Source organism: Notolabrus celidotus, unplaced genomic scaffold (assembly GCF_009762535.1).
Source record: "Notolabrus celidotus isolate fNotCel1 unplaced genomic scaffold, fNotCel1.pri scaffold_216_arrow_ctg1, whole genome shotgun sequence".
Lineage (NCBI taxonomy): Eukaryota > Metazoa > Chordata > Actinopteri > Labriformes > Labridae > Notolabrus > Notolabrus celidotus.
In genome coordinates this window covers 36,731-51,427 of record NW_023260068.1, presented here as the reverse complement: position 1 = coordinate 51,427, position 14,697 = coordinate 36,731, and the positions used below count along the sequence as shown (strand labels likewise).

The window sequence follows — 14,697 nt, the reverse complement described above, 5'->3', positions numbered from 1 at the left end:
AGAAAGAAAGAAAGGACCTCCAGAGAGCTGAACAAGTCCTCATGGGGTCTAAGACTGACGTCATGTTTATAATAACCATGCACAGATGGAGTTAACATAATCCAACAATATACAGGCCTCTATCCATCCATCCATCCATCTTTTTATCCACCCATCCCTCCATCCCTCCATCCATCCCTCCCCCTCAGTGTTATTGTGTGTTGGTGTCTCTCTCTGAGTCTCCAGCAGGGGGCAGCAGGAGAGGAAGCTGCATGTCGTTGTTGATGCTGAGGAAGCTTCTCCTCCACTTCTGCATCTGAGAGGAGGAGGAGGAAGAGGAGGAAGAGGAGGAGGAAGAGGAGGAGAGGAGGAGGAGGAGAGACAGCCTCACACTTCCTGTGTGTCGATCAGCAGAGTCCAGCTGCTGCTGCTCCGGGAGGCTTGAGTCTGCAGACCGGCAGGAGGAGTCTTCAGAGGGGGAGGAGGTGCTGCTGGGCTGCAGAGAGTCCCGGGACCCCCGTGCAGAAGGACCCTCGGAACCAGGACCCCTACATGTGGATTGTTTACCCCGGAGGGTCCCGCAGATCCGGCTCCACAGAGGCCGCCTCGGATCGGCAGACCCCGGAGCGGGTCTGATGGTGGCCCTGGTCCTCGGCCTTCTTCATCCTCTTCATCATCCTCATCATCATCCTCTTCCTCACCCAGCCTGCTGAGCGCGTGCAGAGGACCGGAGCGGGCAGCGGGCAGCGGCGCAGCGTCCCCCCGGGCAGGGTGCAGCGGGGCCGGGGAGGGACTGCATGAGACCCCGGACCCAGAGATGGCTGTTCTCAAACTGGCCGACCAGGTAGACCCTGTTAGCTGTTAGCTTAGCATTAAAGAGGCTTCATCAGTGTGTTTTTAATGTGTGTGTGGGTTCATGTGTTCCTCTGCAGAGGTTAGGGTGAGGGGTAGAGGGTCTCCTGCTCCTGGATCTGCAGGGAACCAAACACTAAGTGGACTCTGTAAAGCGTCCTGGTTTGGGCTTTTAAGGCAATCATTCTGTGTTCCGTTAAAATGAGGACAGCCCACTTCTCCTCTCACACTTCCTGCTCGGCTTCCTTCCGCAAGCATCCTCTCTCTGCAGAGACCAGGTCCTCAATAATGAAAGCAGACTCTCTGCTGCTTCAGAGGCTCTCTGCTGGTCTGTGGTTTCATGGGGCAGAGCTGCTCATGCAAAACCTCTGATAGACACTAAAGAGAAGAGGAGGAGGATTTATAATGCTGGCTGAACCTGTGGTTCTGTTAGGGGGGTCTGTGTGGGGACCCTCAGGGACCCTGAAGGAGGCTCGAGGAGGTCAGCAGAGGTTTATTTCCAACATGACTCTCTGGGTGAGTAACACAGTGAGAGGAGATGTGACTCTCTGGACTTTGGGTTCTTACACTTCCTGTTTTTAAAACATCTGATCAGATTTTTCATCCTCAGAGTCTGTTTTTATTTTACTTCCTTTCATGGACTAAAGTTTGAAATGAACCGGACTAAAGTGAAGTCTAATTGTCGTAACAAACAATCTGTCTTAAAGATTTTGTGGTTTGCACATTCCATACGTGATCAGGGACATTTCTAATCCTTGGCACGTCCACCTGGTTTCCAAATTATGTAAACAAGTGTGAGAACTAATTCAGGAGAGAGAAACCGTCCTCTAAAAGTGGATGCCTGAAAGAGGCAAGCGATCCAGGAGAGACAGATACAGTTTGTGTTAGAGGCATTAGATAATCAGAACCCTCACTGAGATAATCAGAACCCTCACTCTGCAGGAATCAGACTCTTTAAAAGCTCCAGATAATTAACCTGCTCTTCAGATGCACGTCTGTAAAGTCTCATATCAGGATATGGAGTCATGGAAGTGGATGCTGATTTGCAGAGAGTGAAATTTAGGACATAAATCTCGGTGGTGTACGTTTGGCACCCACAATATGACCACAGAGGGTTTTGCAGTTGCAGCTCTGGAGCTTTCTTCTGGGTCACGAGTTTCCTCAAAGGAGTTTAGAAGACTTGAGTAACTTCAACACAAACCTCTTCCTCCCGGCCGTAAACAGCTGCTGAATGAAACAGTAACTTTTACTGACATCCAGCTGAGAAATGATGCAAACCCTGAGTTACAGTCTAACCTCCTGTGCTCGTGATCACCATCCAGGACCCTAACTCTCAGCCTGCGAGCCCCTCCCTCTCTGATTTCAGACCCAGACTCTGTCGTAGTTGCAGCTTGTGTTTCTTTAATGAATTCACGAGCGACTGAAGAGCTCGCCACGATGAAAGTAGTTTCAGAAGTCCCCATCTGACCCAGCTCTGTCGTCGCCGTCGTATCAGATCTGCTGCTCACTTCAAGGAAGGGAAGATCTGTTCTTTTTGTGTAACTCTGAAGAAGTGAGGGACTTCCTGTTATTTTCAGACAACATGCTGATGTGGCTGATAACTGGATGCCTCAGCTCGGCGGCTTCTTTTATCATCCGCTCATCAAGAGACGAGCACGTGCAGATCTGCTGCTCCATCTGTTTTAACCTGGAGTGGTGAATGAAGCTCTGCTGCTTTGTTACTGTGGAGCATTTTAACTGGAAGGTTTTAAAAAACACAGTTAAGATTTATGTGTTTTACCTTCTGGACTGGCTGCTTGTGAGACACTGCATTACATTTTCTCCAGTAACAGAGCCACACATCGTACTTTCACTACTGGAAGAGTCGCTTAGTGGCTACTGCCTTACCTTTCTCCACCAGAAGAGCCCTGTGTTGGGATTTTCTCACCCAAGCGTCCTACCTGGAGGTGCCTAGAATGTGCTACATTACATTTTCTCCACTAGAAAGGCCCCTACATTCAGTTTTCACCACTAAAACAGTGCCACGTATAAATTTTAAAGAGTCCATCATCGTGTTTTCTCCACTCCAAAAGCACATACGAAGGCACTGCATCATGTTTTCTCTAATAGAGGTCACTAAAACATGTTTTATTCACTGGTAGGGTGCTCATAATATTTTCTCCACTAGAAAGGCCACTGCTTTCAGTTTTCGCCACTACAACAGTGCTGTGTATCAAACTTTAAGAGTCTCTGATTGTATTTTCTCCAATACAAAAGCATACAAGAAGACACTGCACCTTGTTTTCTCTAATAGAGGGCACTGCTTTGCATTTTTGTCCACCGGTAAGGCCCTGCACAACATTATCTCCACTAGTAAGGGACAATAGAAGGCTGTGCAGTGTGTTTTCTCCACTAGAAAGGCCACTGTATTCAGTTTTCACCACTAGAACAGTGATCTGTATCACACTTAAAGAGCTCATCATTATATTTTCTCCACTATAAAAGCACACTTGAGGGCCTGAGGCTAATTTTGTCTTATAGAGGGGACTGCAACATGTTTTATTTACCAGTCGGTCCCTGCACAACATTTTCTCTACTAGAAAGGCCACTGCATTCAGTTTTCGCCGCTAAAACAGTGCCACGTATCAAACTTAAAGATTCCGTCATCGTGTTTTTTCCACTCAAAAGCACACTAGATGACACTGCACCTTGTTTTCTCTAATAGAGGGCACTGCAACACATTTTAGTCACTGGTAAGGTGCTCATAATATTTTCTCCACTAGAAAGACCACTGCATTAAGTTTTCGCCTCTAAAACAGTACTGTGTATCACACTTAAAGAGCTCATCATTGTATTTACACTTGAGGGCACTGAGGCTGATTTTCTCTGATAGAGGGCACTTATTTTCACTTTTATTTACTAAGTAGGTCCCTGCATAACATTTTTTCCCACTAAAGAAGCAAACTGGAAGGCTTGGTAATGTGTTTTCTCCATTAAAAGAGCCCTGCATTCAGTTTACACCACTAAAACAGTGCTGTGTATAACACTTAAAGAGCACATCATTGTATTTTCTCCACTCAGTAGCACACTTGTAGACTCATTTTCTCTATTAGAGGGCACTGCAACATGTTTTATTTACCAGTAGGGCCCTGCACAACATTTTCTCCACTACAAAGGCCACAGCATTCAGTTTTCTCTACTAAAACAGTGCCGTGTATCAGACCTAAAAAGCCTTTCATTGTATTTTTTCCACTACAATAGCACACAAGATGGTACTTCAGCTAGTTTTCTCTAATAGAGGGCACTACATCGTGTTTTATTCACTTGCAGGGCCCTGCACAACATTTTCTCCACTAGAAATACCACTGCATTCAGTCTTCGTCACTACAACAGTGCTTTGTATCACACTTAAAGAGCTCATCATTGTATTTTCTCTGCTACAATAGCACACTAGTAGGTACTCCACTTTATTTTCTCTATTAGAGGGCACTACTTGGTGTTTTTATTCACCAGTACGGCCCTGCATAACATTTTCTCCACTAAAAAGGCGCACTAGAAGGCTTTGCAATGCATTGTCTACACTCAGAGTTAAACCTCAAGTGCATTATATTTTTTAAATCTTATTTCAACAACATCTTTTGTGAAGTGTGTTGTCCTCTATCTGTTTTCTCCACTGACAGATGGTACTGGATCACATTTTCTCTAATACAGAGCTCTGCATCTTGTTTTCTCGAGGAGTGGTACTTGGTTTCAGTCGTGGGGCACAGCGTTGAATTCCAGTTTCTCCGATAAAAGATCTTGTATCATGTTTTCTCTGCTGGATCGGCGTCTAAGAGAGCTCTGCATCACATTATATCTAAAGTGAAAACACGCTCCATGCGCTCTTTCATGTTTTCCGTCCATGCAGCATCAGAAGAACACTTCTTATCCTTCTTTTATTCATACATTTGGACGTCACTTTCTGAAGCAGGTCAGAGTCACACTTCAAAGAAATGTGTGTCAGAAAGAGTTTGTGCAGCTCTCCAGTCTGTGAGCGCCGGCATTCATTATTAATGTGTTCTTGTAGTAAGCTACATTTTAGCTTAGCATCAAACAGGCTTCATTTTCCCCTGTTCTTCATGGCAGTGATGAGAACATGCATGACGCTGAAGGGCAGACTTTGGGGGTCAGAAATCTTTCCACCTTGCAGAAAAGAGGAAGTTGTTGATTTCCGTGCGAGCGCTGCTGTGTGTGTGGAAGCGAGTGTGTGTCTTCAGTGGATGTTAGCTTATCAGATATCCTGTGTTTGCTCTTCTTTTCCGTGTTTTTAACTTCGGTTTCCTCGATTGTTTCCTGCGTCTGTGAGAAGCAGGTGAAACATGCAGCCGCCCAGTTTTACAGTGGAGGCCCGTGGAGGAGCAGACCGAGGGAGTAATAAGTTGCAGGAGGACTTCAGAAGTGTGTCACCGTCCCTGAGGGGGGAGGAGATGGGGCAGTTAGAGGCCTGTCACCTCAGGCATCTCAGGAAATGAAGACATGACTGCAGAGTAGAGAGCTTCTTTTACAGAGCGAGGCTCCAAACGGGACAGACTGTATGTGCGCTGCACGTTAGCATGTTAGCATGTTAGCATGTTAGTGTTTGTTTGGAGTGGAAACAGAGGTAATCTGATGGAGGAAGTTTGTGTAGGATAAGAGTGAGATCTGTATGTTCCTTCAGTTGCACAATCTCAAGTTAGCCGGACAGGATTAGTGTCACCGTGTGGAGGATACGTGAGAGTGTGAACCTTCACGTCTGAGATACTGAGAGTCTGATTTAACCAACAGAGTCTCATCCTCCATGTTTGCATGTAAAGGAGTCTTTGCGGTCTTCTCTGCAGTTTGTTGTGAACCCTCAAAGGTTGAGAGCTGATGGGAAAGGTCATTCAAAAACTAAACATTACATAAACTCTGAAATGAGGTTTTTTTTTTTTAACTTCCGTCTCTATCTAAAGAAAAACACAGACTCCATCCTTCATCAGTGATCCACTTTATTTTCTTAAAGCTGATACTGTCACTGAGATAACTTCCTGTTTGTCGGGCTGAGACGTGATGAAGGGATTTTACAATGAGGAAGAAGAGACTTTGAGCTTGTTTTGCTGCATCATGTTGTTTCTGTGCACTCAAAGAGTAAAGGAACATTTCATTCCTTGAGATGACTTCCTGATATTTGGATGAGACGTGATGAAGAGTTTTACAATGAGGAAGAAGAAACTTTGAGTAGTTGGTGGCGGGGGAGGAGTGGTTTCAGCTCAAGCTGTCAGTTTGTCTCCAGTTTTCTAAATCTGATGTGTGGCAGGTTTTTGTCTTTTATGGTGTAAACATACTTTATTATTATCCTTTTAGTCTCTTTCAGATTCAAACCTTGATGCTTTGGTCGTGTTTACTTGAGCTCAACAGATTTAAAGTATTTAAAACAAATGAGTCTGCAGAGAAATGAACTTTTAGAGGTTTTATTTCACATTTATTGACAACTCAGTTGCAGAAAAGCTGCTGTTGTTTTTAAATAACAGATGATTTGATTGCTTCTAATCGCATAATCTAAGATAAAGGAAGATGTTTTCATTGTTAAATTGATGTTCTTATTGAGGTTCGTACCGCCAAAGCTAGCTAGAGTGAAGCCTCTGTGGATCTTACTGTTCACAGTGAAGCTGAGACTCACCAGAGAGAGATGGAGGAGGATGTGAAGCTCAAGCTGTTTCTACAGGGAGCTATTCGTGCCTCTCTCTCTGGGTTAGCTGTTGTAGATTTATGCTAAGCTAGTTTCACCCAGAAGCTTTATACTCAACCTCATTTAAAATATTTTTTACAGAAGTTCCTCTCTGAACTCTGAAGTCTGAGTTTCAAATCTCTCAGAGTCGCACCTGTTGGACGAGCACCTGGTGTTAACGTGTCTTCTTCTTTGGTTTTGAACTCGTGGTTAGAAAACAGCTTTCAGACGGCTGCAGACGCTGAGCGGGCCCGAGCTATTAATGACTATTTAAACATTTGAACTCATCCAGAATTATATCATCTATAAATTCATTCTGTAATAAAGCAAGTTTAAATATGAACTGAGCTTTGTTCTTTAGTTTTCAGTTCTTTTCAGACACAAACACACAGCAGCTTGTCCCACCTTGCCTCCTGCTGTTTCTCTTCTCAGTCTATGTCCAATCTTTCACAATATTCATCAGCAGATCATTTAAAAGGTAACAAAAGAACTCATTATGTCACCCTCTGAAGGTTCCCTTGATATATAGTGATCACATCAGGTAATCAAGGTGTGGATGAAGCTTGTAGCGTTCAGCAATGATGCTAAACTGAGATGACACCGGCACAAACCAGCTGCACACAACCTTTAGAAGAGCGGTCAATGCACAACCAGGAGAGACTTTCCTCTGATCACCTGCAGAGCGTGCATCTGATGTGAAGAGCAGAGAGTGATAATCTGAGTCACTGATCAGGCTGGAGGTCTTTATAGATTAAAAAGAATTAACAAAATATAAGAATGGTTGGATTAATACTCCTGCAGCGAGCCCAGGTATCGTCTGTATTAACATTAACAATGCTAACACAGATTAAGTCGAGAATCAAATGAGGACACATCCCCTTAAGGAGGAGCTGGATCCAAAACAAACATGCAGAAAGAAGAAGAAGAAGATGTGCACACCAGGAAGCTCTCACAGGAGGCTTTATTTAGAACAACATGCTCGTCCTGAAACATTTGGGAGTTGCCATCTTGAAAATCTGCAGACGAACACGTGACCCAAAACAGCTGAAACCCATAAATATCTAATGAGGGAACAAACAAAAGAAATATCTAACATTTAAAGATTATTAAAGTGTGTGAGACATGCTGTAATGATGCACATGATGCTGCAGATTTAGAGTTAACAAAGTGTTCCTGCAGACGGGATGTTTGATGAGAAGTTGTAAAGTTCTGATGCTGGTTTCGTCCTCCTGGCTTTGTTCCATATGAAGATTGTAAGATTTGTTTTGTGGATGCAGGAAGTCTCCTTTGAGAAATCTTAATTGGATCTTGTAAAATATTCATCCTCTTGGAGAAGCTGCTGTAGTTCACTGATTCAGGATCTAGTCTGTGTGTGAGGAGTCGTTCTCATTCATGCTCACACTCCCTGAATCTCCGTCCTTTCTTGTGCCAGCGTCAGCCTCCCCGTCTCCTCACGGCGTTCACAGAAACATCGCTGTGACGAGGGCGCGCTGCCAGCCCAGTGTGTGTGTGTGTGTGTGTGTAGACTCTGAGAATGTGTGTGCGGAGCACTTAGAAAGAGGAGCATAGCTAAAGAGGACATATGCTGCCAAACGCTGTCTGCCTCTCCAGGAACGGCTCCCCCACCCAACTTCTACCTCCAGCTCAGACTTCATTTACAACTCTGCTCCAAACCTGTCCGCTTATTTCACCTCCATTCACTGATTCTACATCAAAGTCTTTAGTTTGTACTCATGGGACAGGAATTTAGTCTAAGAAGTGTTCTGGTTTCTGTATGGAGAGCAAAAGCAGGAGGAACACAATCCAGGGGAGGATTTCTTTCTCTCTATAAACAGATCTCTGCATGAAGAGCAGCTAACAATCTGTTCTACATCAAACATTTACAGTGAGACACTAATCTGCTTGATGCTGTGTCACTAAAGACAATCAGCGTTTAGGTTTCCTGACTTCCCTGAACGCAGCATCAGAAATGATGGATCCCACCTCCATTCAACAAACAAACATTGTAGACGTAGTTTTCTTCTCCTCTTGAGGACAGACCTGACAAAGCTTTTTACTTTCAGCTACAACTAACCTGTAATTACAGATTCTGATTCAGAGACATGTTCAATCTGGATCTCAGGGTCTGGGTTTTACTCTGAGAAGGGTTCTGGTCTCTGTCTGTAGTCTGAGGAGTATCCACCAATCAGGTGTCAGCAGGAGAAACAGTCTGTATGGAGAGCAACAGCAGGTGTTCAAAGACAGAATTCTAGAATTCTGTCTTTGATGATGTCAGAATTCTGTCTTTGATGATGTCAGAGTTCTGTCTTTGATGATGTCAGAATTCTGTCTTTGATGATGTCAGAGTTCTGTCTTTGATGATGTCAGAGTTCTGTCTTTGATGATGTCAGAATTCTGTCTTTGATGATGTCAGAGTTCTGTCTTTGATGATGTCAGAGTTCTGTCTTTGATGATGTCAGAATTCTGTCTTTGATGATGTCAGAATTCTGTCTTTGATGATGTCAGAGTTCTGTCTTTGATGATGTCAGAGTTCTGTCTTTGATGTCAGCATTCTGAGAACAAATGGAACATTCCATGAAGAAGGTCAGAGCTAAAGAAACATCAGTGTCTCTAATCCTCTTTCATAGACCTCCATTCAACAAACAAACATTGTAGACGTAGTTTTCTTCTCCTCTTGAGGACAGACCTGACAAAGCTGGACTTTGGACTTTGGACTAATCTGCATCATGATGTTGTTATTTCAGCAAACTGAAGACCCGTTAATTACAAGAACATCACAAGAACATCAGTTCCTGTTTCAGGTTCATACCACTGAAGGAAGCCAGAGGGAAGCCTCTGTGGAACTGTTTACAGTGAAACTGAGACTCTGTGGACCTGTTTACAGTGAAACTGAGACTCAGTAGAAACAGATGTATGACCTTGAGTTACAGCACTTCTTTCAGACGTATCTGAAAGGGGATTCTGCCTCTCTTGTGGTCTGATTCTTAAGTTGCTTGTTGGGTAGTAAACGATGCAGTCCACGTCTCTTTAGTCATATAAAGAAATAAGGGATGGCTGTATGAAGTGGAACCAGTAGCTAGTTTCAGGTATCTGTATCACCTAACAACACCGGCATGCTTTATCAGATACTCATCTAAAGATGACGCCATGATGTGGCCGTACAGCAGAATCACTCAAATGGAAGCAGAGCGCCTGCATGAGGAAGTGGTGTCATGCAGTGCGCTCATGCGTGCTCAGTTTGTGAAGCAGAAGTGAAACAGCTCGGAGCTCTGAGCTTCCTCTCTCGGGTTTCTGAGAAGAGGAGGCCGAGTAACGCGAAGTGAAGCAAGAGGAGGCAGGAAGTGAAGACTGCTACGTCTGATTCATCACTAACGCTGCTCACCAGGAGCCTGTTAGACTTCAGTCTGAGTCTGCTCCTGTCTCTGTGGAGGATTCAGACTTTAGAGAGCAGCAGATTAGTTTGTTAAAGGACCAATCCGCTCTGTTTAGCAGTTTGTCTCCAGGTTTCTAAATCTGGTGTGGACTTAAAGTTTGTGTGGCAGGTGTTTGGCTTTTATGGTGTAAACATACTTTATTATTACCTTTTAGTCTCTTTCAGGATTATACTTTGATCATTTGGTTTTGTTTTGTTCATCTTAAAGGATTTAAAACAAATTAATCTGCAGCTAAATTAACATCTAGGGGTTAACAGTGAAGCTGAGACTCACCAGAGAGTGAGCGCTCCTCCAGAGTAATGTCAATGTTTATTTTAAAGCCATGTCTGAAAGGATGAATTGGTGGATCATCTCCTCCTCTCTGATTCTGTTCCTCTTATATCAACACACCAACATTTCCATCTCAGCCCCGTCGGTCTGTGTGATATCTTCCCCTCCCCCGCCTTTGTTTGTCTTTCTGCAGGTATCCATGCAGCGAATGCAAAGCACCGTCCAAAAGATCAGATATTTGCATTAAAATGGGAATTTGCAAAACAATGAGATTAAAAATAAAACACAGCTGACAATGTTCCATCAACACTTTAAATACAGAACAGAGGATGAATCACAATGCAAAGAAACACATCGCCAAAGTCTGAATCTATCACAGTTAATAAGAAGATTTTATTATATAAGAAAGAAAGAAAGAAAGAAAGAAAGAAAGAAAGAAAGAAAGAAAGGATGAATAACAGACCCCAAAAAAGGAATCTACAGCAGAGATCCAGAGGAACCTACGAGACAAGGGAGCTCAGGGACTCCAGAAAGGTCTATGGTTAGTAACTTTAATGGGACAGGAAGAGTTAAAGTGAGAGACAGGCAGAGAGAGGAGAGAGAGGGAAAGACAGGATCCCAGTGTGTCAGTCTAAGCCTATAGCAGCATAACTAAGACCTGGTCCAAGCCTGATCCAGCTCTAACTATAAGCTTTATCAAAAAGGAAAGTTTGAAGCCTACTCTTAAAAGTAGAGAGGGTGTCTGCCTCCCGGACCCTGATACTTAGGATTCTGGCTCTTGTCTTTTATAAGTCAGCTTTGAGTCGCCATAATGAGGCCATGCTTCATGTTTAATCTATGAAGATCGAAATGAAGATTTTAAAGCATGCTAAATACCCCTTCTGTGGAATTTCAGACCTGTGGGCCAAATAATAAAGGAGCCACTGAGGTTTTAGTTTATGATGTCTTTCTTTAAGTCCACATTCTTTAAAGAAGTCTCTTAAAACTTAAAGAACATCTTGTACGAACGCTGACGTGTCTTCATCCTCCTGAAGAAGTTGCTCTGCAGACATTTCCTGGCTTCTGTTTCTTTAAAACCTTTACTGCTGCAGAGCTGATGGACTGATAGCTGCTCTGTGTGTTTGTGTCTCAGCCTCTATTTACATCATATCTGTGATCTGAGAGGGAAAATACGGGCCTGACCTCCACACAGCGCCCTTCATTAAAGCTTCCTCTCTGCTCTCTTATTTTAAAGACGTGCATCTCCTCGTCTGAGCGGCAGCAGAGATCTCCGCCCGTGTGTTCGAAGGTGGAGCGGGTTTTTAAACGTCAGCTTGTTGGTAATAAAGAACATTTTGTATATAGTGTGTAGTAGCTGCAGTCTGGTGCTTTAGCTGTTGTAAACACAGCAGCTTAGAGTCAAGCAGCTGCTCCTTTACACACACACACCACACACACACACCACACACACACACAGAGCAATATACCGTGGGAAGGATCATGCTCCGTCTCGTCTTGTTTAACGTGCAGGAATTACTCTCTCTAATACTCCGCTCGGTCACGTCTCTGAACTTTAACGTCTGTGTGAATCAGACAGGAAGTGGATCATGTTGTTTCTCGTCATGTGATTTAATAATTTCACTTGATTTGAACTCTGACCTCTCCTCTCTCTCTCCTCCTGCAGCCTCCTCTCATCCAGGCGATCTTCAGTGGAGACCCTGAGGAGATCCGAATGCTCATTTACAAATCTGAAGACATCAATGCTCTGGTGAGAACAACACGCACACACACACACACACACACACACACACACACACACACACACACGCACACACACACACACACACACACACACACACACACACACACACACACACACACACACACACACACACACACACACACAAACACACACACACACACACACACACACCAAACTAATCAGAGTGAAAGTTGTTCATGCTGAGTCTCAGTTTCACTGTAAACAGGTCCACAGAGTCTTCCCTCTGGCTTCCTTCAGTGGTATGAACCTGAAACAGAAACTGATGTTCTTGTGATGTTCTTGTAATTAACGGGTCTTCAGTTTGCTGAAATAACAACATCATGATGCAGATTAGTCCAAAGTCCAAAGTCAAGCTTTGTCAGGTCTGTCCTCAAGAGGAGAAGAAAACTACGTCTACAATGTTTGTTTGTTGAATGGAGGTCTATGAAAGAGGATTAGAGACACTGATGTTTCTTTAGCTCTGACCTTCTTCATGGAATGTTCCATTTGTTCTCAGAATTCTGACATCATCAAAGAAAGAATTCTGACATCATCAAAGACATAACTCTGACATCATCAAAGACAGAATTCTGACATCATCAAAGACAGAATTCTAGAATTCTGTCTCTGATGATGTCAGAATTCTAGAACACCTGCTGTTGCTCTCCATACAGACTGTTCTTCCTGCTGACACCTGATTGGTGGACACTACTCAGACTACAGACAGAGACCAGAACCCTTCTCAGACTCAAATCCAGACCCTGAGATCCAGATTCAACATGTTTCTGAATCAGAATCTGTAAAAGAGAGTCTAGTGATCGTTTGGAACAAAGAGACTCAAAAGTAGGCGGAGTTATGATGCTTATTTTTTTAGCTAATGGTTATCAATCTAGCATAGAAGTGAAACAGCTGGCAGTCTCAGAGAGTGATGTCTGAAGACAAGAGGCGCTTAAAGACAGTCTTTATCGTGGTCCTCAAAGAGTCCGTTTCAAGAGACTGACAGGAGAGTGTGTGAGTGAAACACAGATCGAATGTTCGCTCATTTCCAGAAGAGTCATCCGGCTGAAAGCCTTGAGGTGTCCTTGAGTGTTCACATAACTGTGCATGATAAGACTGGGCTCAGTCAGGCTTGGTGCAAGTTTCAGTCGAGACTCTGGTTGCAGCAAAGTCTGACGTGAGGCATGAGATCCCAGCTGGCGCACTCAGCCCCAGCATGGCGTCAGGCCGGGTGGCGTTGTGCATCATCTCTCTCCACACAGCGTGCAACCAAAGCCTGCTGAAACAGTCACACACGATACAACACTTACTACAAACCACAACATTTCACATCCCAGAGTCTGCTGTAACACAGGACTGAACTCTGCATCCAAACTCAGCCTGACAGAAACTACAAACCCAGCTCAGTGTCACTCTTCTTCTTCACTTCCTGCTGCAGTCAGCACCCGAGGGAGAGGGGGGGGGCAGGTCAAGAGTCAGCAGGGCCAGAGTTCAGAGTGTGTGTTTATTTACATCATGTGTGTAAAGATGCAGAACACATTTGTGTGTAGGAGGGAAGCTCAGGATGTGGGCAGGCCTGCAGTCCTGGTCTCTGCTGGATCCAGTGTCCTCTTTCTGATGACGGCGTCTGGAGGACTCCCCACATCAGCGTCGTCCTCTGATGTGTTTTTGTTTTCCAGGCTGCAGTCACGTGCACATATTACAGTGCTGTGTGTGTGTGTGTGTGTGTGTGTGTGTGTGTGTGTGTGTGAGAGAGAGAGCTGACTCAGTAGAACAATGGCAGTGTTGACACGCTGACAGCTGCTGTCACTGATCCTCAGCTCATCCTCTGTGAGCTGATCTCACAGCCTCCTCTGTTCGCTCTCAGGGAGGAATCCTGGGTAACAGATATGAGCTAACCAGGCGGCAGCGTGTGTTTGAGGGCTGGACTCTTTAATCATGGAAACAAAGATAATAAACCTAACTTATCTAGCTTTAATCATACAAGAAATGAAGCTTCAAGTTGTAAAATATTGAGAAAGAGGAAAGTTACAAACAAACTGGACTTCAAATCTGAAGAACATGAACTTTATCTCGTCTTTCTTTCTCCACTGAGACTCCTCTACGTTTATCCAGCAGCTACAGACACTTAAAGCTCCTGTAGGAAGTTTTTGGATGCTCATTAAACACACTGACTCTCGTATTAATACATCTTAATGAGTAAGAAACAAAACAATATCATCAGCATAAAGATTGAATATTTCTAAGCCGTGATTTTTAATGTCTGAACACCTACCATATTACTCTCAGGGGTCGTGAAGTGAAAAGGTTGAGAGTCCCTGATCTAAAGGATGAATCTGCTGATCAGATGTTAAACTCTGTGTTTTATTGTTCATATAAGAAAGTAAATCAGTAACTGAGTGACTTCCTCTCTCAGGATTCGGAGAAGCGCACGCCGCTGCATGCAGCCGCCTTCCTGGGCGATGCAGAGATCACCGAGCTCCTCATCCTCTCTGGTAAAACACAACAACATGTTCCCCTTTGCATGAGTTTGTATCTTCATCCATCTTTAATCCTTTTTACTCTTTTAATATCAGACCATGATGACTTTTCATTCTTCAAATCACCGATGATTTAGCCTCTCCTCTCAGGTAGAACAGGCCGTCAGGGGGCTCAGGATGAAGGGAGAGTAAAGTGCTTTATAGATCCGAGGCCTGAGGCTTCTGTTTCAAAGAAATACA

The 14,697-nt window shown here is 44.0% G+C and overlaps 1 protein-coding gene across 9 annotated transcripts in view; it reads left to right on the top strand.

Annotated features, from left to right (window-relative positions):
- The first annotated feature begins 215 nt into the window (after nucleotides 1–215).
- ankrd44 (ankyrin repeat domain 44) overlaps nucleotides 216–14,697 on the top strand; it is a 42,254-nt gene continuing 27,772 nt past the window's right edge. For 4 of the 9 annotated variants that reach the window (XM_034678749.1, XM_034678745.1, XM_034678744.1 and 1 more), the window contains exons 1-3: nucleotides 1,097–1,347; nucleotides 11,903–11,986; nucleotides 14,394–14,472. In XM_034678749.1, the coding sequence (XP_034534640.1) occupies nucleotides 1,237–1,347; nucleotides 11,903–11,986; nucleotides 14,394–14,472 (274 nt within the window). In that variant the 5' untranslated portion in view covers nucleotides 1,097–1,236. Of the gene's footprint in view, nucleotides 824–1,096; nucleotides 1,348–11,902; nucleotides 11,987–14,393; nucleotides 14,473–14,697 lie in introns of those variants that run through there. The other 5 variants (XM_034678751.1, XM_034678746.1, XM_034678752.1 and 2 more) reach the window with 5 other exon arrangements.